We start from the raw sequence: 23485 nt of genomic DNA on the forward strand, positions 1-23485 counted from the left end.
GCATTTCTTCTGAGGAATATGATTGCCAGTGAGAAGACCAAATCAAAAACTTTTCTTTCTGAATAAATTGTCCCACCTATGATTCAAGGTCTCTTTTTGTGATGCAGTAGCAGACAAAAGTTGCCAGGCTGAGTTCTTGTAAATTTTCAAATGAAATGTAATGCTTTTATTAATAACAACTACCTTCACCAGAGGTCACTAAATGAAGGTGGTGCCATCAAATTTTTGTTTTTATGCCCTTTCAGGTATACTAAGCTCTTGGCGACGATAATTTTATGTATTCGCTGTTCCATAAGCACAACTTCTTCTTAGTGTTTATTTGGAAAATAGTGTGCACTTCTGTTAGCACCAACAATTGATAAATGTGTCTGAAAATGGAAGAAAAGGGCTTCCTACCATCATACTGTCATGACACAAAATGCCTGTCAGACAATGCTGCTGCATTGTAGGGCCATAATGAGTATGAAAGTACTTTTATGACAGAACATCGCATAAAGCAGAGGTTACGGAGTCTCAGCTGGTATGCATATGTTTCAGCATCATCATTTTAGCAAATTACCGGAATGAAACTGCAGAGTAGTGCAGGTGGCAACACCTAGTGACACTGTGTTCAATCAAGGTGCTGGAGCAACCTTTTGTTATGCAGCACTTCCTGGTGGAGAAATACAGTGTATCAGGAAGTGTGTCAGGAGACCACACTGTTTGAGCACTGCATCACATGATACTCCCGCTTGCACTGCCACTTGCAGCTCCAACATGGTAGTTCACTAATGCAGTAATGCTAAAATGTGCACATATTTGCTAAAGCTCTCTATTATGACTAGTACTACAATTATATCTAGCTTCACAAGAAGGTTACAAACAGAGCTTCTGTGCAAGACAAAAACTTTCTAAGCTACACAACAGAACATAAATGCAAAGACAGAAAACCAGTAATGCGGACAAGGTGTAGTAATGATACAGGTGCTCACAATGCTTCATTCTAATAGGGACTGAAAAGTCACAAGGCTGCACACAGCAGAAGACTGGAAAATATCCTAGACAATAGCTCATTTTGGTTAGCTGTGAACATGTTTCTGAAAACCAACAGCAAACAAAGGATCTTTCTTTTCATTGGTGGGGACTTCAGTCAGTAGCCAGAGTAAATGATGTAGGATTTCAATTTCTTTCAGACTGTTTGTACATTCCGTCTTCCTAAAGTGGCATCTAGGACTTACTCTCTGATAGCTTCCTTCAAAGGTGACAGGGTGAGAGGATGGCCGATCCTCACAAGGGTTACAGCAGTGCCAATGCCTCGTACCACCACACCAGACTCCCCTTCCAGGTCAAAGCACTGACGATATCTGCAAAGCAAATGTACCGCAGAAATTGAGTCCTCAGCTCCGTTTTATACTTAGTTTTCCAAAGACTAAACACATGGCACAGTTGTAAAAGTAATGCTATAACCCTGCCAGGCTCAAGAAAATTACATCATCAGAACAAATCCTATGTGGAATGGCTAGTGCCAAATAATATTCCTCCTAAACTCTCGTCTTTGTGCTAAATGTTACCAAGCTTTATTCTTGCTGCTCAGCAGCTGACAGACCATTGTCATCTGTTTACACTCCCTTTCCACCCATTCGCATGCCTGAATTGACTTAATCCTTCAACATAGACCAACATAGACCGAAGCACCAGCCTTTTCAATAAAAGGGTCATCATTCATTCTTCTGGCTCAACATAACCTTGAATAGCAATTTATGTTGCCATCATGTATCACGAGTGACAGGCAAGTCACGTGCATCTTTTGTGGGAAGAAAATGACAACGTTGGTCGGCAAAAAGAAGGAACATACAAAGGCAAAAAAGAAGTCATCTCAAGAGAAGGCATGTGAAGCGCATGAAGCACGAGGAAAGAGGCAGAAAAAGCTGCCAAAGAGAGATAAGCTGGCATCGCTGACATGGGTACGGGCTGGTGCAGACGCATCACCAGCTGTGCTCTGGTGACGTGACCGGGATTCCTTGGGGACCCAGCTCCAGCTCCTGAGCCCCAGCTACGGCTACGGCACCGTGGCAGTGTTCCATCGCCTTGGTCCAGCTCCGTGAAGCCATCAGCTGCCACTATTTAATGCCATGGAGGCAACTGCTGGGCCACGTCAGCGACCCAGCGCTCTACCGGCTACAACCGCATCCTGTGCTACGTGGGTCCCGGGTGCACTGACGCCACTGTGGTAACCAGCTCCGTCAAGTGACAGCGATGGAGGACAACGCCTGTGGCGTGTTGGAGTTAAACAGTGGCATCTTGCGACACGCCAACCAGCCACCGCCACGTCGTGGTGGTCAGACTGTTCTTTAGCCGCACCCCCCCCCCACCCATATCGGGAACTGAGACACTATAACTTGGGTGTTGCTTTGCGTTTATTGTTATTATTATTATTATTGCTATTATTATTATTATTTAGCGGGTGCTTATAGAGTTATTCGCTGTATTTCTTTATAATGTTCTTGGCCTCATTTTCATGCCATAAATGTTTTCTATCATGTACACATTGTCTTCTGTCTGTTTCTAGAGTAGCAAAATTGATGACATCATGCAAGCTCTTTGCCAAATACAACCTATTCATCTTGTTCACATTTCTAAAAAGTTGAAGATAACCAATCACATCATGCAATACAATGGCAAGATGAGTGTGCTCAGACAGCTTGACTTGGGTGACCTGGTAAAAGTCACAGTGCATAAAGTTTCACATAAGACCATAAAGCAGAACAAGATCTTCACACACTTACGCTACAACCGTGTTTCCACCAAGTTCCAAAGCTTTGTGGCCGATTCGTCGCTGAACTTCACCTAAATAGGGAGCAGCACCAATATAGTGGCAGCTTACCAAACTAAGCAAAGCAAATGGCACAGAATACAGTTACTCATCTAACTTTGTGTACAAAGCAAGTTCACAACAGTAAACACTTGGGCTGATTGGTACAAGGCTACGTAATAGTTAACAGCACGATGACAACTAGCAAAGCTTTTGTTGAGCGAGTTCGTGCTTAGATTTCATGGTATAGCGAGTGCAAAGAAAGTGGACAAGAACAAAAACAGACATGAACAAATGCCCAGCATTTGTTATTGCCGGCTTTTTTCATGCCAGTTACTATATCACAATATCTAGGCAAGGTGATGAGACACATAAGGCAGATTGATTTCACTGAAAAAAAAAAAAAAAAAAAAACGCCAGGAACAGCACACTAGTCCTGTAGTCAAGTGAGTCTCTCATGTTTACTGTCATTGCACTACTTACTATTATGTAGTAAAGGTGGCAATGATGTGGACAGATAGTAACTTTTAAAAGCTAAAAAAAATTTAATCAAGGGTTGCTGTTGGTGGTCAACAAGCATGAATTTAGGCAGTACTATACTACTGTAATATATCTCCCACAGATGCATTTGTCAACACCACATGCTCCACCACTAATGCAAGAATTTGGCCAGGATAATGTAACAATTATATTATAACGCCATTACTTCAAGAAGCTTGGGCAAGTTTGTATTACTTCATGTTATAGCTATAAAGCACGAAAAAATTTGAACACAAGGTGAAGAAAAGGCAGCACAAGCCATTCCTTGTCGTTCTTCTTCAGTGGTCAGAGCAATGCTCTGCCTGTGTTATCAAAGGAATCAACCAACTGTGAACGGTGGATGATAAAGAGTGCCACGAAATCGAGCAAAAGGAATAGCTACATTATACTGTCCTTAATGTATTTTGCTACAGCAAAATTTGCTTGCTTTCAGCTTAGATCTGGGTAGTAATAATTCAATGTAGCATGCAAAAGAAGCGTAAACAAACCAGAGAGTTTTGAAAACAATGTCTGCCGTGCTTCATTGGATGCTCGAGGAGTGCGTATCTTGTCAATCCACTTGTACTCAGGGTCGTCGTTAACCACGAGCTCTTCTACAAAGCCAAGTATTGCAAGAGCGTGGTAACCCTGGGGGATGCCACTGCCTAAAAACACAAGACCCAAAGGTCATGCTTCTCTTAAGCAAGGTGGCTGCACAAAACTGCACTGATTACAAGTAATGTATCTGGGTAGATATTCTGGCAGTTGCTGAGATCACTCATTATTTGTGTAAAAACTAAAATTTAAGGAAAAGTTATTATCAGTGTAAACTGCCAGTATAGAGATAAGACAGAATAGTTTGTGTTTCAAGAGAGCTGTTGAACAGCCAGAGAAAAGGGAAAAGAAGATATGACAAGAACAAAAACACAAACTGAAAGAATGCATACCAAACCTGATACACACAAGACAAGTGCTCCAGCACAAACTGGCAGATCATATGCCACACTTTAGACATACAAGACAAGCCTTCCTGCTATCATGTTATTCCATTTGTTCTGCTTTTACGTGAAAGATCAACCAGCTGACAACAATATTCTGCAAGGAAAGACAATAAGAATGACTGCTACTCACTGTAGAAGAAGCGCACCCCACATGATGACTCCCGGTACCGATTAGAATCATTAAATAGTTCTATTCGAACCACTAGATTGACCTCCCCCCGAATACCTGAAAAGAAATCACACATTTCAAATTGGCAGGAAAATCTGACAGGACACATCCATAAGCCAGCTTTCAGTTTTATTTAAAGAGAGTAAGGAGAAAAAGAAAAGAAGGAGCAAGAAAGACGATAGCCACACTATAACCTCAAGTTTCCCTTGAATTTTATGCTGTCACAGACAGATAATGTCACTGTCCACCTCTACTTGGTCACCTGTCAGTCTATTATGACGTAAAGAAACACAACTCACCATGCATAGTGTCATAAATAGGAAGCCAACCAGACAGTGTAGACCCTACGTCTTTTCCAAGCAATGGGTTCAAGTCAATGTACACTTTCCCAATGGCATCATTTGCACTATATGTGTCGTAGTCCATTATCCTGAGAAACCCGAAAGAAAAAATAATAATAACTTAGTGCCATAAAAAGGAAGTTTACCGGATGATAAGGGCCCCATTCCTTTTCTAAGCAAAAGATTTAGGTCAATGTATACCTTTCCAGCGGCATCATTTGCACTGCGTGTTCCGTAGCACATTATAATGAGGAAGCCAAGAGATAACAGTTTGCTACATATTTGCAAGGACATGCACAACATCAGCATACATTTTCAACAGGAAAACTAGGTGCCAGAAGCCACATGCTAATAATAAAACCGTTCTGAGCACAATAGACATAACCTGAATGAAAAGCTAAGTTAGTGACCAATTCAAGTTAGACTGTTCACAACTACGAACAATGGTTCATAAGAAAAGAATGGAATTGCGCTAAAAAAAGACACGGACGAGTAAGGACATGGACGGGCGCTCGTCCGTGTCTTTTTTTAGCGCAATTCCCTTCTTTAAGTATGTACGACCGACTCGCCCAACAACGTGCTCTCCTGAATTACGTTCATATGAAACATGTAATTTAAGTTGCATTATTTGACCAGACAAGTCAAATATAAACTGCAATGCCAAACACAATTTTTCTTGGCCAGTAACCCAACATTTTTGCTCAATAAGCTTTTGCCAGACCAGCTTGTTTTTCATCAGACAACTAATTGCAACAGTGAAGTTCAATATCACATGATGATTCAGTGTCATTAAAAATAAATATGACAGCATGTGGGACAGTGACAAGATATAAGACACTGCAGAAAACACTAAGTAATAAATTGTGGCCAAATATGAAAGTCCAACAATGATGTTGACGGGGGGGGGGGGGGGGGGGCTATGGCACACTATCTCGTTAATTGTAGTGCTGAGTTGCACCCATACTAACATGCCTCAATAGGCCTGCTATACCACTCCTGTTGGAGTCCAAAAAAGCCCATTACCTGATTTGCAGTGGTTCATCTTGAAGTTCCTCATCATCAACCTGGAAAGACAAGAAGCTGAACTTGTACACAGTATAGCAAAATGGTCCAAATAATGTTTAACCGCTCAAGGCTTGCTTTATCTCTTTTCTTGAAAAGGTTAAAAAGTTCCCACTATATCAGACTGATTATAGTCTGAGAACTCTTTCCCATGGTGCAAGGCATTGATGAAAGTGAGTGCAACTCTGGAGAACTGCTGCTTGTAATTCTTTCCTATGGTTTCCTTTGTCATCTCAAGAGGTGCTGCAAAAATGGTGCACTGTTCCAGTGCTTCGCCATTTCTTCTTTAGGTACTAATTGCGGTTCAACACTGTGACAAACAAAGAGCAAAAAATTGCACAGGATGAGAGCTGCCTGTGTAATCATGCACCATATTACACAGTTCCTCGACTTTTGTCTTCATGCTGTTTAACTACAGTGAACGGAATTTGCACAACTCTCAGTTTCTTTCCGGCCCTCAACTGGTGCAATCTTCTTTTCTTACCACTTTGTTATCCACAACTAATATTTCTGCATGGCCTGCTTCAAATGCAGACGGTTACTTTTTTGCAAACAGGTGTTCAATAGCAACAATCATTAGATTTTGCTGACCAGCTTCACTATATGTCATACGCACAAGTACAGTGCATTTATACAAGTTACCTACGCTGAGCATCCTCATGCATAATAAAGAATAAAAATAATCAGTGCTGTGGTGCAAAGGCCAAGACAATGCCAGTCCCACTCTCAGGACTCAGGTTTGCCTGACTCATGGGCTTTAATGTGCCAACACAATACAGGGGCTATTGGAGACTTTGTGAGGCAAGACTCTGGGTTAATTTTGCATACCCAGAGTCTTTTAAGGTGTACCAAAAGCACAGTATAAGAGTGCTTTTTCATTCAGCCCAATGATATCTACAGTGGCATCAAAAATGGACATGCATGAGGCCAGCCCTATTAGTCAGCAGAATTATTGCACTGCAAGTATTCTGGCCACACGGTACCAAATGGGTAAGCAACCATGCCATTTCTCATCCCCACTAAGACCCCAACAACATTTAATGTGCTCAATCATATGCATGCAGTGAGCTTGAATGTACTTCACGAGATATTTTGATGGATATATATGCATATCAAAACATCCACAGAAGTTACTTAAGATCATTATTAAATGTTGCCTTCTAGCTAACTGCAGTAAACTTATATAAATATGTTCTGATTAATTCATAAATGTACAGTGATAAAAATATTTATATGTGCTGTGATTTAGCAAACTTCATGCACTTCAGTTCTTGAACTGTACAAATCCTGCACATTCATCACAAATAAATGGGGTGCAATTTATGCGACCGTGTATGACTGCACTAACTCACCTCAAAACGAAACCAGTCTGAATTCCACTGGGGGTTAAGGGATTTCTTGCATATTTCTGTTTTAAAGCATGTATTCCCAAGTTTAACCTGCAAATAGTGAAAAAAAATATCATTGCAACATTCAGGATCATCTGCATTTGTTGCTGTTTGCATGAAATCCCACTTCTCTCTTAATATGGTGCACAAGGAGCAACAACTTCATGGCACGAGTTCTTTAAACGATTTGCAACAACTTTCTATTATATTATTTTTTAAGCGCAACTGGACTTTCTTGCGTTCTAGCAGGTTTAGGTAATAGTCCAGAAAACAGTACAGTACACAGCAAATGATTAAGCCGCCTAAATGTCCTCACCTCGCCAAAAGCATCACAGGCTTCGCTTGCCCTGTCCATAATGGGCAGGTTCCTGGCGGCCACCAGCTTGACCCGTACTTTACCAGGCATTTTGGTTCTCGTGCGCCTGAAAGTAGTGTGTCGCGAAAAGTAGATTCGTCACGTTGTTAATTCCTTAAAGAAAACATAGCGCATGCAGAGATGTGCATAACTTGATTTTGCCGAGTCCTGCCAGTACGCGAAACTAAACAATTACCAAGCACAAAGACGAAAATACTCACGCCCCCGAGCTCATACAGTCACAGGTATCATCGCAGTGGCCTTACGAAGTGTACACACCACTGTGGCCTGGAAACGAACGGGGGACACTCGGTTACGGAGAGGCAACTCAGCTGTGCGCATATGCAATCAGCTGACCACTGTTTTGACAGCAAGCAAAGGCCAGCACGCTGTGCAATTTGATGTTCCCGCGCATTGGCGGCTGCGCTATCCTTAACCATCGCATTGCAACCGTGTTATATAAACTCCTGAAAGGGAGAGATAGGCGACTTCTCTCCGTTTGTTCACGGGCACACGACACTGCACGCGGTGGCACACGCTCGCGATGGTCGCACCACGCGGGACGAGCACGCTAAACGGGTGGGCGCGAGGCTCACCAGAAGCTGCATAGTATGTCAGGCTTTAAAAGTTGGCAGTCTTCGTCGCATCTGCGTCACATTAGAAAAACATAAATGCGAGCGCAACGAAAACGAAGTTGAAGGAGACAGCTCCATGAAACTCGAAGGGCTTGCAAAGCGGGGCTGAGAGAAGTTGCAAAGAGTAAACGGAAACGAGACAATTTTTTTTTAAGTTGTAAATTTTGCACATCTTTCGTTACAGTTATTTCAAACACGACATACGCTAAGAAAATGTTCATTTTAGTTGCTGGGGTATATTGCAGCGGCAAATTGAATTGGGTCGAATAAATGTCTTAATTGGTGCGCCACATTGCAGGGCCGAGCGGAAGGAATCTCCGCGATCGAATGTCCGCTACCGCAGCCCCGCGCCGCAGCAGCCGCTGTCGCTTCCGCAAATGTAGGTGTGCCGCAGTGGTTGCCGATATCGTCTTGCGGTTTGTCGCTCCACGAACGGGTCGCGATTCGTTGGATTGTTTTGTGTCGCCGATTTGTTGTGAGCAACGAAGCTTCTGACTCCGCGAGAATGTCAGTCGAAGAAGACCGAAGTCATTCGGTGACAGCGACCGGTGTCTTGATCAACGACCGAAACCTCCGACCAAAACTTTCGATGTACTGGTAGAAGAGACGAACCTGTTGACAAACATTCCTTTGTTATGCTGTGACGACAGTGGACAGTGTTGAGTGTCACTAGGCAGTGACGTTCTGCGCAAGCAAGCAGCAATGGCGGTTTCCTACAGCGACCGTAAGTTTTTCTTCACCGCTGTGCAGCACTTGGCTCGATCTCTTGCCTGCATGAGGCCGACGCCCCCCGACAAGCTTGATAATTTGCTGCGTCTGTGCCCTCAAGAATCGTCGCCGCAGGGAACATTTCGAATTGACCAACGTGGACAGGAAGCTGTCATTGCTACGGGTATCTACTTTCTCGAATCGGGCTTCCAGTACAAGGACAAGATCGTACCTTATTTTCTCAAACTGCTTCGCGGACTTAGCAAAGCTGTATGGTTGGATGAAATTAAGCTGAACGATCAAGAACGCATCCCCGTCTCTGAGCGCTTTGCGTTTTGCCTGGGAACTCTGCTGAGTGACATCGCCTACCTTTGCGAAGACCTGCGCGAAGAGATAATCACAGCGCAGATTGACTTCTTGGCGGTGCTTGTGAGCATCTGCAAGAGTTTTGCAGACGCGCAGACGCCGCGTGGTAGCACGGGAAAAGTAACCCTATGCCGTGCCATCGTACCCCTGCTCATCGGAACGGCACGGGCGCTTGGCAGAGCAAAGGCTTCGTCGCCGCCTCTCTTCTGTGAGATCTTCCCGCAGCCAGCGAAGGTGGTGCCTTCGACCGAAGATGCGCCACGGCCTCGAAGTAACAGCAATACAGGGAACACGCTGCCAAAACGGCGTACGTTCAACAACTTCAGGCCGATTATTCCACGATCATTGTCCGAATTAAGCCAACTCACACACAAGAACAAGTCCTGTCACGAATATGACGATGACGAATTTTCTAGAAGATCGTCGCTTCAAAGTCAGTCTGTAAGTTACGATCCTACAACATATTTTTTTACCAAGCATGGATCCAGCTACTCACAAATGCATGGAACACCAAGGATTCAGAACCCACTCATGCTTTCCATCAGCAAGCTGCAGACTATTCTCGGGCTTGCGAAAAAGATACTTGCAAAAGATCTTCTGCAATTTTTGGATAACCAAGCAGTAGAAGTGTACAGCACAGGGCAGTTGAGACTGTTTCCATACAAGTCTTTCAATGAGGTGCTGAACTTGGTGATGCTGATGTTGCTCCAAGAGCTGTTGTGCCACCAGACGGGTCATCCAGCACCCTTTACTAAAGATGTCCAAGAGTTTGTAAAAGTGCTTTTTCTGAATGGACAGACAGAACTGCAGAGCAAAAATCATGACGCCTGTGAAAAAGAAGACAGAGAATCTAACTATGCAACTGCCAACCGATTCAAATTGAATGTGCAAGCTAATGCAGCCTGTGTTGATTTGTTGGTGTGGGCTACTACTGATGAGAATGGAGCTGAGACCTTGTGCGGATTTTTGTATGATAAAATTAACTCACCATGCAATGTCAAGCTGGCTTTAGGCCATATGCCCTTGTTGCTCGTTTGTCTGGAGGGATTTGGCAAGCTAGCCGAGAAGTTCCCCAACATTGCTCAAACGAGCATATCAACACTACGGGACTTCTTGGTCAACTCATCTCCCATTCTGACAAAGCTCCACTACCAGAACAGCAACTCTGCCTCAAGAACTGGAGGAGCAGGAGCAGCTGGCATTGGTATTGCAGAGTCTTCACAGGCAAGCCACAAGTCAGGAACACTGACTGCTTCTATGGCAGCGTATGAGAAGCTTTGTGACACAGCTATAGAAAACTTATGCAGGGCACTGCGGGTAGGTCTGCAGCAAGATCCCGAGTGTGTTCAGGCCTTTCTGGCATCAGTGTCTATCCGGCTGTATCAAGCAGAGAACAAAGACCTTGAGCCTAGTCTTGTAGCTACCAACACGATACTGGCTCTCGGTCATGTTGCAGTAGCACTAAAGGATACCCCAAAAACAACAAAGTCTATTCTTCAGTTCTTCCAGCAAAAGTTCTGCCAGCCTGCATCTCCCCTCGACTCGCTCATTATCGATCAGCTGGGCTGCATGGTGATTGCAAAGGTTGACCACACTGTTTATGAGGAAATCATGAAGATGTTTACCATGATCACTGTGGAGTCCAGCTCAGCGTACAACGTGGGCAGCGTTGAGGACAGAAAGCAAGGCTACCGTCATGTCTCATTAGCAGTGATAAATGCTTTAGCCAATGTAGCGGCCAGCCTGCAAGGTGAAGAGGATCAGCTGGAACTTTTGGGGACTTTGCTTGAACTGTTTGTACAGTTGGGGTTGGAGGGCCGCAGGGCCAGTGAGAAACAGGCAGCGCTTAAGGCTTCCAGCAGTGCTGGAAACCTAGGAGTCCTAATTCCAGTGATCGCAGTGCTCATTCGGCGCCTTCCCCCAGTCATTGATCCCAAGCCTAGGCTTCATAAATTATTTTGGGACTTCTGGCTCTACTCTGTAGTCATGGGATTTACATCAGAGTCAGGTTTATGGCCGCGAGAATGGTATGATGGTGTTCGCGAGATAGCTGCAAAGTCTCCACTTTTAGTCTCCAAGGAGCACTTGCGTTCAGTACTGCAATACAACTCAGCAATTCGAAATGATACAGTCTCGCTTGGTGAACTGCAAGAGTTGAAGAACCAGATCTTGAAGCAACTCAAGACTGAGCACTCGCAGGATGTAAGTGCTGTCGTGAACAAGCTGAATTTTTCTCAGTGCACCTACTTGCTGTCTGTGCTAAGGCTGGAAACTCTGCGAGTGCAAAACATGCATGGGGAAAACAGCTTCCACAATATGGTGAAGTATATGGAGTTCTCCACAATACAGAAAGATAAAGCAGGAATGTGGCAGTGCATCATGGCTGTGGCTGACAAAGTTTTTATGGTTCTGTTAGATGTAATGTCTAATAAGCCCAGGAAGAAGGAGAGGGATGAAGAACTGGAGAAACATGCTACATTTTTGCTCTTGAAGTTCAATCATCCACAAAAGCAAATCAGACGTGTTGCCGACAAGTACCTTTCTGCACTTGTAGATACATTTCCTCATCTGCTTTGGAGTGGAAAGGTACTGTGGACAATGCTCAACATTCTCCATGTTCTGGCCAAATCACTTGAACTAGATTCAAATGAACTGATTTCAGAACTGCCAGTTCCTGGTACTTCATATGTCCTGACCCTGACAGACACCATGGAAGCGAGGGAAAGCATTGTCCAAGACTTTGCTGCACGATGCCAAGGCATTGTTCAAGAAGCCGTCAAGTGGGCCCCAATCATAACAAGATCACACCTGGAAGAATACTTGGCGTGTTACTCGTACACTGCGGATGGTCTCACACAACACAGTGGAGTTGCCTTGGCTATTGAGAGCGTCTTGCAATTTGCCGGATTAAACAACTACTCTGCACCATTGCCATCATCGACCTTGGACAAATGGCCCAGCTGTGTGAAGAACAACTGCTCTGAATTTGTTTGCTCAATGGGCTTGCGATGCAGATTTGCAGGCGAGATCACAGGACTCCTGATGGATGCAGAAGATGCTGAAGTGATGCACAAAGAACTCTCTGCACGGCTCCTGACTCAGTTGAAGCAGAGCTGGGAAAAGAAGGATGAGCGCATGCACAAAGAATGCATCTTCCGCGTATGTGCACTTCTCATTCACTGTTCTGGTACTGACAGAGCTTTGCTTCATGCACTCTGTTGGTCTCCTGTGGAACTTTTCACGGAGGAGGCAGTGAGAGGCACAGTGTCATGTTGGCAGTGGCTTCTTGCTGCCAGGCCTGACCTAGAGCTTCAGTTTCTCCAAGAAATGTCTGCTGCTTGGCACATGACAGTTGACAAAAAGATAGGCCTGTTTTCAGAAGACCCGCCTCAGACAGATCCATCTGCTGCTCATGAGGGAGTGGTACTAGAACCAAAGCCACCATTTGTGCAGCCTCACACTATCTGGGTACGGTTCCTTGCAGAGCGCATTGAAACAGCCAAGTACAGCAGCCTTGATCAAGTTGAAATTTTCGCTCATATTTTACACCGGTCTTTCTCCGTAAACATAGGTCAAGACAAGAACCACTGCTGCCGACATGTTGCTGCAGTTGGTACTCAGTTCCGTTTGTTGACTGCTGGCCTGTCCTTGCTTCAAGGCGATGTCTTGCCCCATGGGATTGGGAAGAGTGTGCTTCGTGAACGGATCTATTCAGCAGCCCTTGATTACTTTTGTGGTCCTCAGATGTGCCCAACACAGCAGGGTGCTGACCTACGTGATGACATCAATGTTCTTGTAAAGTTCTGGTTGGCAGTTCATGCTGACAAGAAGTACCTGAAAGCTACTACGATCTCCGATATTTGGGAAACAAGCACACAGAGCAACCTTTCTGTGATTATGAATCCAGATCTCCGCGGAAGCACCGAAGTGCTCCAGTCACGATCAACTCCAACTGGGTGGATCAACACAGTACCCCTCAGCAGTAACATGTCAACAATATCCCGGAGGTCTTCAGCTGGAAGAGGCTCGGCTATGAAAGATGCATCTACAGAAGTCTTCGTGCGGGACTACCTAAAGAAGCGAAACCTTATTCTTGGTTTACTGGCTGTGGAAATAGAGTTTCTCATCACTTGGTACAACCCACTCTCCACTTGGGAGCGCAGTGTCACTGGAGAGGATGCCATTGCCACTTGGCGAAGCCAGCCTGTCATTGATAGAAGCATGAAGGATGTAGCTAGGCTGTCCTGGGAGACCTCTCCATGCCTGGCTATTTATGTCCCTTGCCGGTTCAAGACTTCAGACACTATTCGTGCAGAAGTCTCCCGCCTTGTGCAGCGAAACCCAACTGCAGTTTGTCATCTTCCCGAAGCATTGCAGTACCTTACAACACCTGAGAGCGTACTTGGTGACCATCTGGACCTAAATCACATGCTGACATGGGCACGTGTCTCACCTATCAAGGCTCTTGCGTACTTCTCAAGGCAATTCCCTCCACATCCAATTACCGCCCAGTATGCAGTCCGTGTACTGTCATCCTTTCCTCCAGACACAGTGCTGTTTTACATACCTCAAATAATGCAAGCAGTCCGCTATGATGCAATGGGGTATGTCACAGAATTTATCAAAACTGCTGCCAGCAAATCTCAGCTCCTTGCACACCAAATGATCTGGAACATGAAGACGAACATGTATCTAGATGAAGAAGGAATGCAGCAGGATCCAGACTTGTATGAGCACTTCGACCACATTATGCGCCATATTGTTAACTTCCTGTCGGGGCCTGCAAAGCAGTTCTATGAAAGAGAATTTGACTTCTTCCAGAAAATCACAGCTATTTCAGGGGAGATCAGAGTGTTTCCCAAAGGCGCAGAACGCAAGAAAGCATGCCTCACTGAACTCTCCAAGATTGTTGTTCAGCCTGGTTGCTACTTACCATCAAATCCAGAGGCCGTTGTCATAGACATTGACTACAAGTCTGGCACCCCAATGCAGAGTGCAGCAAAGGCTCCATTCCTTGCACGCTTCAAAGTCTGTAGGTGTGGAATCAAAGAGCTAGAGTCTAGGGCAATGAGTGTCGCGCAAACAGGCAGGCCGCAACTGAGCACCGGCAATGAGTACTGGCAAGCCGCAATCTTCAAGGTTGGTGATGATGTACGCCAAGATATGTTGGCTCTGCAGGTTATCAGCCTATTCAAAAATGTTTTCAACCAAGTTGGATTAGACCTGTACCTGTTTCCATACAGAGTTGTAGCCACAGCGCCTGGTTGTGGTGTGATAGAATGCGTTCCAAATGCAAAGTCTCGTGATCAGCTTGGTCGACAAACGGATATTGGCATGTACGAGTATTTCATCAAGAAGTACGGTGACGAATCAACAACAGCATTCAGAGAAGCCCGTCGGAACTTCATCAAAAGTATGGCAGCCTACAGCGTTGTGGGGTTTCTTCTTCAGATCAAAGATCGTCACAATGGCAACATCATGCTGGATACAGATGGACACATTATTCACATTGACTTTGGCTTCATGTTTGAGAGCTCGCCAGGAGGAAACCTTGGCTTTGAGCCAGATATCAAGCTCACCGATGAAATGGTCATGATCATGGGTGGGAAGATGGAAGCAGCTCCATTCCGTTGGTTCATGGAACTTTGCGTGCGGGCTTACCTGGCAGTGCGACCATATCGTGAGGACATTGTCACATTAGTCTCTCTAATGCTTGACACCGGTCTGCCCTGTTTTAGAGGACAAACAATCAAGCTATTAAGGTCAAGGTTTGCACCACTTGCTGCTGAGAAGGAAGCAGCAGCATACATGCAAAAAATTATCAGAGATTCATTCCTGAACTTCAGGACGCGCACTTACGACATGATCCAGTACTATCAAAACCAGATTCCATACTAAGAGGCAGCATTTGCTTTTGTACTCAAAGGGATGACTGGTGCAGAAGCATCACCATTTTCCATGCCTGGTGGTAACGGCAGGAGTTATATCTTCACCAGGCACTTTGATGGCAGCACTTACTGACTTAGGTTTGTGCACACTGTGGTGTTTAGGGGTCTCGCTTGTATCCTTGGTCACTATTTCTTGTTTCTTGATATTTTCTGATGTATTTCGAGCTTTGTTGTCATTGCAGCAGGACCAACAATATGAACACTTTGTTTTATTCTGGGAGTATTTGTTGACATGTAGATGGCATGACTGCCTACCAATGTTGTTTGCTTTTGTGGTACACTTCTGACTCTTCCCTGTAAGGTGTGTGTGTGTGCTGCATTTTTTAACTGCAGCTCATAGATATCTGTTTAGTGACTGAACAAAATGCATACGAATTGAGTCACATGGCATCTGGCCCTTCAACACAGACTCTGACGATTATTTATCCATGTAATTAGAATTCTAAACAGTGAACTACATTGTGCTGTAATCCACTACAGGAATTTCGTGTTAATGCCAATTCATAGGTATTGAAGTTCCTTGTATGCAATATTGCTGATATATGTAAAATGCATTTTGTCATTGTTTGATGTTACAAATGGTGCATGTGTGCTAGGGATCTAGCTCTTCCAGCCATTATGGAGTTCTGCATCATGCACCTGACGGCTGTAGCTTGAGATATGCAAATGTTTTAACGTAAGGTACTCTAGCACATTATATGTATGAACAAGTGTATGCATTTGTAACGTTAACAGCCTGTGTTATGGAGAGCTGTGATAATTTGTTTTGGGCTTGTAGCAGGCAGTGCTTGCTTGCAACTCAGAAATTCTTTTGTTTGCGTTGTTATGCAGGTCATGTTAATATATAGATCTATGTGAATAAAGATTTTACTTAGCACAGTGGAATGCTATATAGTTGCTTTCTTTCTCAAAATTTTCAGCTTGGCGCTCCCATTATTATTATATAATGGAAGAACCATGAAACCTCAAAGGAAAACATTCTACAGAGATCTTCCTGGTTGGGACAAACTAAGTGAATTAAAGATCATAATTTTATAGACCGAAATTCATTAAAAGCCAGGCATTTCAAAGCCAGTCCAGCTCCTTCCTCAGGGATGAGTGGTGAGAGAGACGCAGTAGTGCTTTTAAATGTTTCTTGGTTCTTCCTGGTGGTGACAGGTATGTGGCGACCTTGCACATAAGTTATCCGATGTGCTCTCAAAGAACTTTGTTTCAAGTCTTTTTTTTTTTTTTTGTCATGATCATCATGAGCCTGGTTACGCCCACTGCAGGGCAAAGGCCTCTCCCGTACTTCTCCAACTATCCCGGTCATGTGCTAATTGTGGCCATGTTGCCGCTGCAAACTTCTTAATCTCATCCCCCCACCTAACTTTCTGCCGTCATGTGTCCGTTTATGTGTCATGACTATAAATACGGCAAAAACTACTGTAAAATCTTGCACATACTACTGCATGTTCTGCTGAAATTTTGGCACATCTAATTTGTGGGCACCACAGTTTTCTTGGAAGGTCTAAATATTTCTTGATCTTGTATTACCAAGAAGTGATTACTTTTTATTCTTAATTATTAGATGCAGCTAACTATGTCTTTTTCTATGCAGCCCCAGAATTGCTTGCCTTACAATGAATGCATTTTAACTTTATTAGTTGCAGATTTCTTTTCTCATATTCGCAGCCCCAGAATTTGTTGCCTTATGCAGAGAATTTCACTGGTTTTGCAAGATTATGGATTAAGATTAAAATTAAATTCTGAGACTTTACATGCCAAAACTACAATATGATTATGAGGTACGCCATAGTGGGAAGGCTTTGGATTAATTTGAACCACCTGGGATTTTTTAATGTACACCCAATGCATGGTACACAGGCGTTCTTGCTTCACGCTGTCTGTTGAAATGTGGCCGCTGTGGCAGGTATGGTTTTGGCTTGGAGACAGCTCGAGGATCACTGAACAAGCATCTTGATAATTTTTATTGCGATAGCAATTATATGGACACTGAGCGAATTTCTGCCATCATCATGAGGCTCCTTATATATTGAAGTATATGTATGCTATATGTTGTACCATGCTATATGACATGTGGTATATGCAAGTTATATTGCCGCACCATTCTATCACTAAAGTTGCTGAGACCAGACCTTACATCCTTGACAAAATTATTCTTCAGAACTTTGAGAATGGCAGCAGACAAACAAATGTCATGAAACGAAACATTCACAGTGCATGTCTTTTATGTTAAATCTTCTGAGATTTAAATATTAAATGTGTGAAACAGTAACAGAGCTCACCTGAAAATGATGTAATTCTATTGGCGCGACTATGCACTACGTCCGGCATCGGGACAGGAAAGAGGTTTGAAACATACCCGATATGGAAAAGTGATGGTAAAGTCGCTTAGAAAGACATTGGCTTTTATTAATAAACATACAATAAATGGTCCGAAGGCAGGATTCAAATAGAGGACCCCTAGCACAACAGCTCGTTTTTACTTATAGTTGGCTTACATTTACTTCAATCCATTCTGCCACTACAGCTCAGAGTCTTACACATTGTGTAATATTCTAACATGTTGCTATCACATTCATTGCTACGCCATTATGCCGAAAACTTAGATATTTTAGTCTATTAAACACTTTTTCTGGTAATCTTTCTTGTATTTGCATACTGCTTGCTGAACAGGTTCCGCACTGCATTGTAATTTGCTTTTAGTACAAAAATGGCGCTGTCCTGTTTTACAGTGAAGCTAGGGCGTAGGCTATTAGCAAATGTCATCTCCTATTCAATAAATTAGTGATATATATATATATATATATATACACACATATATATCAGTAGCCAGAAACTTCGTTCGGGGGGGGGGGGGCTCACGTTGCTTGGCCTCCTCACAGAATTTGTCGAGGGATCAAATACATGAATAATAGCTGCATTGCATTGCCAAAGATGCTGCTGGGACGACCCTCTACCTTTCTCCCTCCTACCCTCTCTCTCTTTTAAAATCCCATCTCCGCCAACCTGCTGGCGCTGAGCCATGCTCCCGCATGGGTTGCAGAAGATAGTGCCAGCCTTTCCTCCTTTCCCACAAGAACCACTTCCCTCTCATTCGAAAACCTTGTTTACATTTTTGTACATATGAAACAGCCAGGGAAAAATCTCAGTGACGCTGTCCTTCATTCCAATGTAGTGCGCAGGAGCAGCTGTCACCGGTTGCGTATTGTAATAGCACCTAAATCATAGTCGCAACAGAGATCACATAAAAAGCAGCAGTTCTGCAAAATGTACATTAGAAATTTGAAGTACAATGGAATACACAAATGCCAAGATAAAGATTGTTAAAAAGCAAAAAAAGTGTCTCTGGAAACAAAGTTCACTGCATGTATCCACAATACCTCGGAACAAGATATTTAAACATGCGTATGAGTAACCAATAGATCTACGTGACTAAGCAAAAGTCTATTTATACAGGGTGTTTCAGCTAATTTTAGCCAGAGTGTTAAAATATGCCGATACACTCTTAGACGACACGACCAAGTGCATGTTGCTCACTTTTGTAAGTAGTGTGACACGCTATACTTCGTATTTTGCTTAATTACATTTTTAGTCAAGATTATTAAACCAACTTCTGAAGTAACGAAGTTAGGAAAAGAATTCCATTTAGAAAATTGCAGAGCGGTTTGCAAAGCTTCCGAATAAACAGTTTCTGTCTTTATATATATATATGTATATATATATATATATATATATATATATATATATATATATATATATATATATATATATATGTACTACGTATTAGTGTATTTCAGCTTACTGATGATGCCCGCGAACTACAAAACTAGTGACATGCCCGCTTGCACGTCGTGATTGCACTTCTCCCCAATGTTCATCGCAGAAACAGCCATAGGCGCACTACCACTTAAAAGGCGACAGGGCAGCGATGTAGGTGTTGGCTGTGTTATTTACGCCAGCAATGTGCTCCCCTCGTGAAAGTTCGTTATAGCGATAAGCAGATGCAGTGGTTATCGCTTGTGTTGCCGAAAGCAACAGGTCCGTCATTTCACGATAGCTGTAAGCGAATTGAACATCCCCAAATAAAAAAACGCAGTTTCCAGAAGGCTGAAAATGGTAGGAAAATAGTATCCTAAAGGCCAGATGCAGTCTTTCACTGTATTTACGTTTATTTTTCATTCGCTTTCACAGCAAATGCTCGAAGAGGTCACCTTCTGCAGCGATACAATGGGACCGTCTGAGAACGCTTGCTGTCGCTGCCTTGAGCACCGTCGCTGAAATGCTGTGGCAGACTTCAATTATCTCCTCCTATAAGGCTTCTGGAGTCGTCGTTTCCGTCGTGTATACATGATCCTTAATATAGCCCCAGAAGAAAAAGTCAAGAGGGTTGAGGTCGAATGACATCGCCGGCCACCCCGTTTCTCCCTATCCATTGCCCTGGGAAAGTAACATCAAGGCTTGCTCGGGCTTGACTGTTGTGGTTGGCTGGCACCGTCATGTTGACACCACATTGGGTCCAGCTGGGCTAGTGGCATGTTGCAGCAGAACTCTTCAGCCTGCCCTTTGAGGAACTGACATACCTCTTGCCTGTCAGAGTGTTGTTAAAAAAAATTGGGCCAATGACTGCGCTGTCATATATTCCGCACGAAACGTTAAAAGACCACTGATATTGGCAGCGGGATATTTCTAGCCAGTGGGGATTTTGCTCACTTCTATAGTGTGCGTTGCGGATATTTACTTGGCAATTTCAGGAAAAGTTCATCTCGTCAGCTCGGATTCCTTGGTTAGACAGTCAGAATCCTGCTCCTCCTGAATCAAAATCCAATTCGCAAAGTTGAGTCTCTTTTGAAGACCCCTTGACTCCAGGCATTGATGCACCTGCAGGTGATAAGGGGGCAGTGCAGCTGTTTTCAAGATCATCCAGGAGTTGGACACACCGAGCTGTGCGCTCACGCTGCGCGTGCTAGCGTGTGGATTACCTGCCATGAAAGACAAAACGTTGGAGCGAACCTCATTATTTATGACTGAAGCTCTCTGTCTCTTTCTTGTGAAGCTGCCGGTTTGCTTCAGCGACTCGTAGGTGTTGAATATTGTCATCGGGCTCAGTCGCGTACCCGGGTGCCAGCTTCGAAATATTCTTGCAGCCTGCCGTCTCTGTCTGCTTGCAGCTACTAGTTGCAAGGGTCATGTTTGCTTTTTACTCATTGGAAAAAGGCATCACGAAATTGCTCGCGCTTTAGCGTCCGAGGCACGATAGTCTGTTTATTGCTGTCTGGAATTACCACCTACCACCACAACCACGTCCATCAGTCGCTTTACACAGCACAGGAGATAACGGTTGCTAGCTTAAATCGAAGAGCCAACGCTTGCGTCGCTTTTCTGTCGCTTTTTAAGTGGCACCTATGCACCTATGGCTGTTTGTGCGCGGAAAGCTTGGGAGCAGTGCAATCACGACACGCAAGCGGGCATGTCACATTGTGTTTTTGTATTTCGCGGGAATCCGCAGTGAGCTGAAAAACACTAATACTTAATAGATAGAAAGACAGAAACTGTTTATTCGGACGCTTTGCAAAGCGCTCTGAAACTTTCTAATTGGAATTCGTTTTCTAGCTTGGTTGCTTCAGAAGTTAGATAATTAATCTTGACTAATTATCTAATTAAACAAAATACAAAAGTAGCTACACAATGCATACAAAATTGAGCAACATGCATTTGGTCGCGTCGTCTTAGAGTGCATCGGCATATTTTTAAACTCTGGCTAAAATTAGCTAAAATACCCTGTAAATGCTACAAACAAGGCAAATAAGCATGTTGCGCAATCACAGATTCACAGATCACAGAATCCTAAGGCCCGCACTCCCCCGATGCATCGCGCGCGACGGAAGGCGGCGCGCTTCCTTCCCGCTTTTCTCCGTTGTGCACGCAAGACTGACCCAGCATCGTCGGCTCCCCACAGCACCCCCCCCCCCCCCCCGCTACGCTTTCACTCGCACATACAGCATGCGGCGCGCGCTGACGATGTTATCACCCTTGGACTTCATACGGAACATGACAGCGACGACAGGAATGCGACTTGAGTGTCCACCTAATTGCTACCGCAATTATAGTAAGAGTATCCGGCAAGTGAAGAGTCCCATGGCCCATTACTTTTCGCAAAAGTAGTAACAAAATCGAACTTTCAGCGTGCGACAATTCGCTGCGCGGCAACAATGTCTTTTATTTATTTTTTGTGGGGGGGGGGGGGGGGGCACCGAAATGAAGAAACGCAAGGGAAAGCATCTTGGACCCAATCGAATGCCTACTTGGGGCACCTAATGTAGCTAACTAAGGAATATCCAAGAAAACGTGAGACGAGAACCATATGCATGCTGCTCGTTATCCTACACTGGCGAGATAAGACTTTCCGTAGACATTGCGATAACATCGAAACGATGGTGATACCCTCAAGCGAACGCGTTGCAATCTGTCGAGTCCCCACAATGGTGATGGCGAGCGACCATTGCTTCTTTTTCTCGTCTGCTAGTCAGAAAGCGTCCAAAACTCTCCGAGGCCAAAATCCGCTCGGCCAGAGAAAAACGAAAGCGCACCGCAATGCGCCGCGCGGTTGTCAGGGCAACACATGAAAAACGCATGACCTCTGGCTGGCTATTGGCCTCGAGCTCCACCACTGGAAACGCTGGCGCCACCGTCGGCTTGACGTGCTATTAGGGATCAAGTGGACAAAGCGGCCGCGTCGGCTGCTTCGAGAGCGCCGAAGCGAGCTGAAAACGAGAGTTTAAATTCCCTCGTACGCGCCGGTCCTCATTTAGTGGCGAGATTTTCTCGCTTCGAGTGTCTCCTTTACAACGCTTGAAAGCACTGCAATAGGTAATGGCTGCCTTTGAAGGCGCGCAACATGGTAGGCTACTGCTCGGTGCCGCAGTGCCGGACGTACGCAACGGAGCCCCTTGTCAGCCTTATTCACACGTAGCCGCAGGACAAGAAGCTGCGTGAAGCTTGGCTCGCGAAACATAAAACCGGCAAACAGTCATCAGTTACAACTCGGGTATGCAGCAAGCACAGACGCGAGGAAGATTTCTGCTACGGCGCCGGGTCTGCGATGTTCGGAAAACGCGCGCTGAGACGCTCGCCCGAGTCCGCTGCCCGACTAATGGCATGACGGATTGGTCTATGAACTTGTCGATGCTATAGATACTGGCAAGTTCACTGAAATGGAAAGGGAGCGGTAAGACGCACATTAAAAGAAAGGCATGGCATATGGTCATTTTTGTACGTGTAATTAAATGCACTGGATTACAAAAAAGAAGCAGCGGGAATCGCACGCTGAGAACACCGATAAACATACAGTGCGACGCAACCCGAGAAATAATATGGAAACGTCCAAGAATTTAGAAGAAAAAAAAAAGATTGAATCGTCGCGATGGCACGTCACAGTCCCCGTAGGCGTCGAAGTCTCTACAATGAAATTATCTTGAACAGCTCTGATAGCGCCCACGCAACAATGGTTGCTTGCATACTGTCAAATGCTCATATTCTGTGGCCTAAAGCTCATGGCACGGTGCGAAAACGCGCTCACAGCGAAAGCAAAACATTGTGAGCGGGCATGCATGCAGACGCGCAGTCGGTCGCTGCGAACCCGTGCGATCGCTGCATTGAGGCTTCATTCTGTGATGCCCCATTTGGTTATACAGACAGCCCACTCTAACAACATATTTCACATCGTTTACTCTCAGCGTTTGGCTACCTTTCACGCAAGAAGCCGGTTCGGGAGACTCCATCGCGGCGACCGCGCACAGTGGCGTTCACTGTACGTATTCGGTAAAGAGGTAGCGTCTGTAAACGATTCTGTGCTTTCAGTTTGCCCAAGATTATTAGTTAGACAGTAAAAAACTTCTCTCGTTTCGAAAGTACTTACAGAAATGTCCGGGAGAGCTCGCGCGTGGTGTTTTCAGTGAGCGCTGACAGCAAATCCTATGAGGAGCGCGCCGCATGATCCCTCATACTACGCCAGCGAGGCGCTCCCGATAGATGGCGACTCCGTAACTCCTCGCCGCCAATAGTAGCCCGCGGGTAGCGAGAACAAAAAATTGGAGAGGCACAACGTGTCCTCGCGAATAAAATTCAAAGTAAAAAAAATAAATAAGAACGCAGTTACCTTTGCTGGCTTTAGTGTATTGACATGCATGGATGTTTTGG

At 44.5% G+C, this 23485-nt stretch overlaps 2 protein-coding genes across 3 annotated transcripts in view; one reads left to right on the forward strand and one right to left on the reverse strand.

Moving 5' to 3' along the window:
• Positions 1 to 8369, reverse strand: part of LOC142578898 (C2 domain-containing protein 5) — a 67547-nt gene extending 59178 nt beyond the window's left edge. The window contains exons 1-10 of one of the 2 annotated variants that reach the window (XM_075688573.1): positions 8223 to 8369; positions 7848 to 7914; positions 7588 to 7693; positions 7236 to 7322; positions 5845 to 5885; positions 4780 to 4910; positions 4442 to 4537; positions 3820 to 3975; positions 2766 to 2826; positions 1218 to 1343 (exon numbers count right to left, since the gene is read on the reverse strand). In XM_075688573.1, coding sequence (XP_075544688.1) covers positions 1218 to 1343; positions 2766 to 2826; positions 3820 to 3975; positions 4442 to 4537; positions 4780 to 4910; positions 5845 to 5885; positions 7236 to 7322; positions 7588 to 7693; positions 7848 to 7861 — 818 coding nt within the window. In that variant the 5' untranslated portion in view covers positions 7862 to 7914; positions 8223 to 8369. The remainder of the gene's footprint in view (positions 1 to 1217; positions 1344 to 2765; positions 2827 to 3819; positions 3976 to 4441; positions 4538 to 4779; positions 4911 to 5844; positions 5886 to 7235; positions 7323 to 7587; positions 7694 to 7847; positions 7915 to 8222) is intronic. The other variant, XM_075688572.1, reaches the window with a different exon arrangement.
• A 156-nt stretch (positions 8370 to 8525) lies between these two features.
• Pi4KIIIalpha (phosphatidylinositol 4-kinase III alpha) lies at positions 8526 to 16168 on the forward strand. The gene has a single exon (XM_075688571.1). It carries the CDS (start codon positions 8964 to 8966, stop codon positions 15231 to 15233), a length of 6270 nt encoding a protein of 2089 aa, XP_075544686.1. The 5' UTR covers positions 8526 to 8963; the 3' UTR covers positions 15234 to 16168.
• The last annotated feature ends 7317 nt before the right edge of the window (positions 16169 to 23485 follow it).

This window comes from Dermacentor variabilis, chromosome 4 (assembly GCF_050947875.1).
Source record: "Dermacentor variabilis isolate Ectoservices chromosome 4, ASM5094787v1, whole genome shotgun sequence".
Taxonomy (NCBI): domain Eukaryota; kingdom Metazoa; phylum Arthropoda; class Arachnida; order Ixodida; family Ixodidae; genus Dermacentor; species Dermacentor variabilis.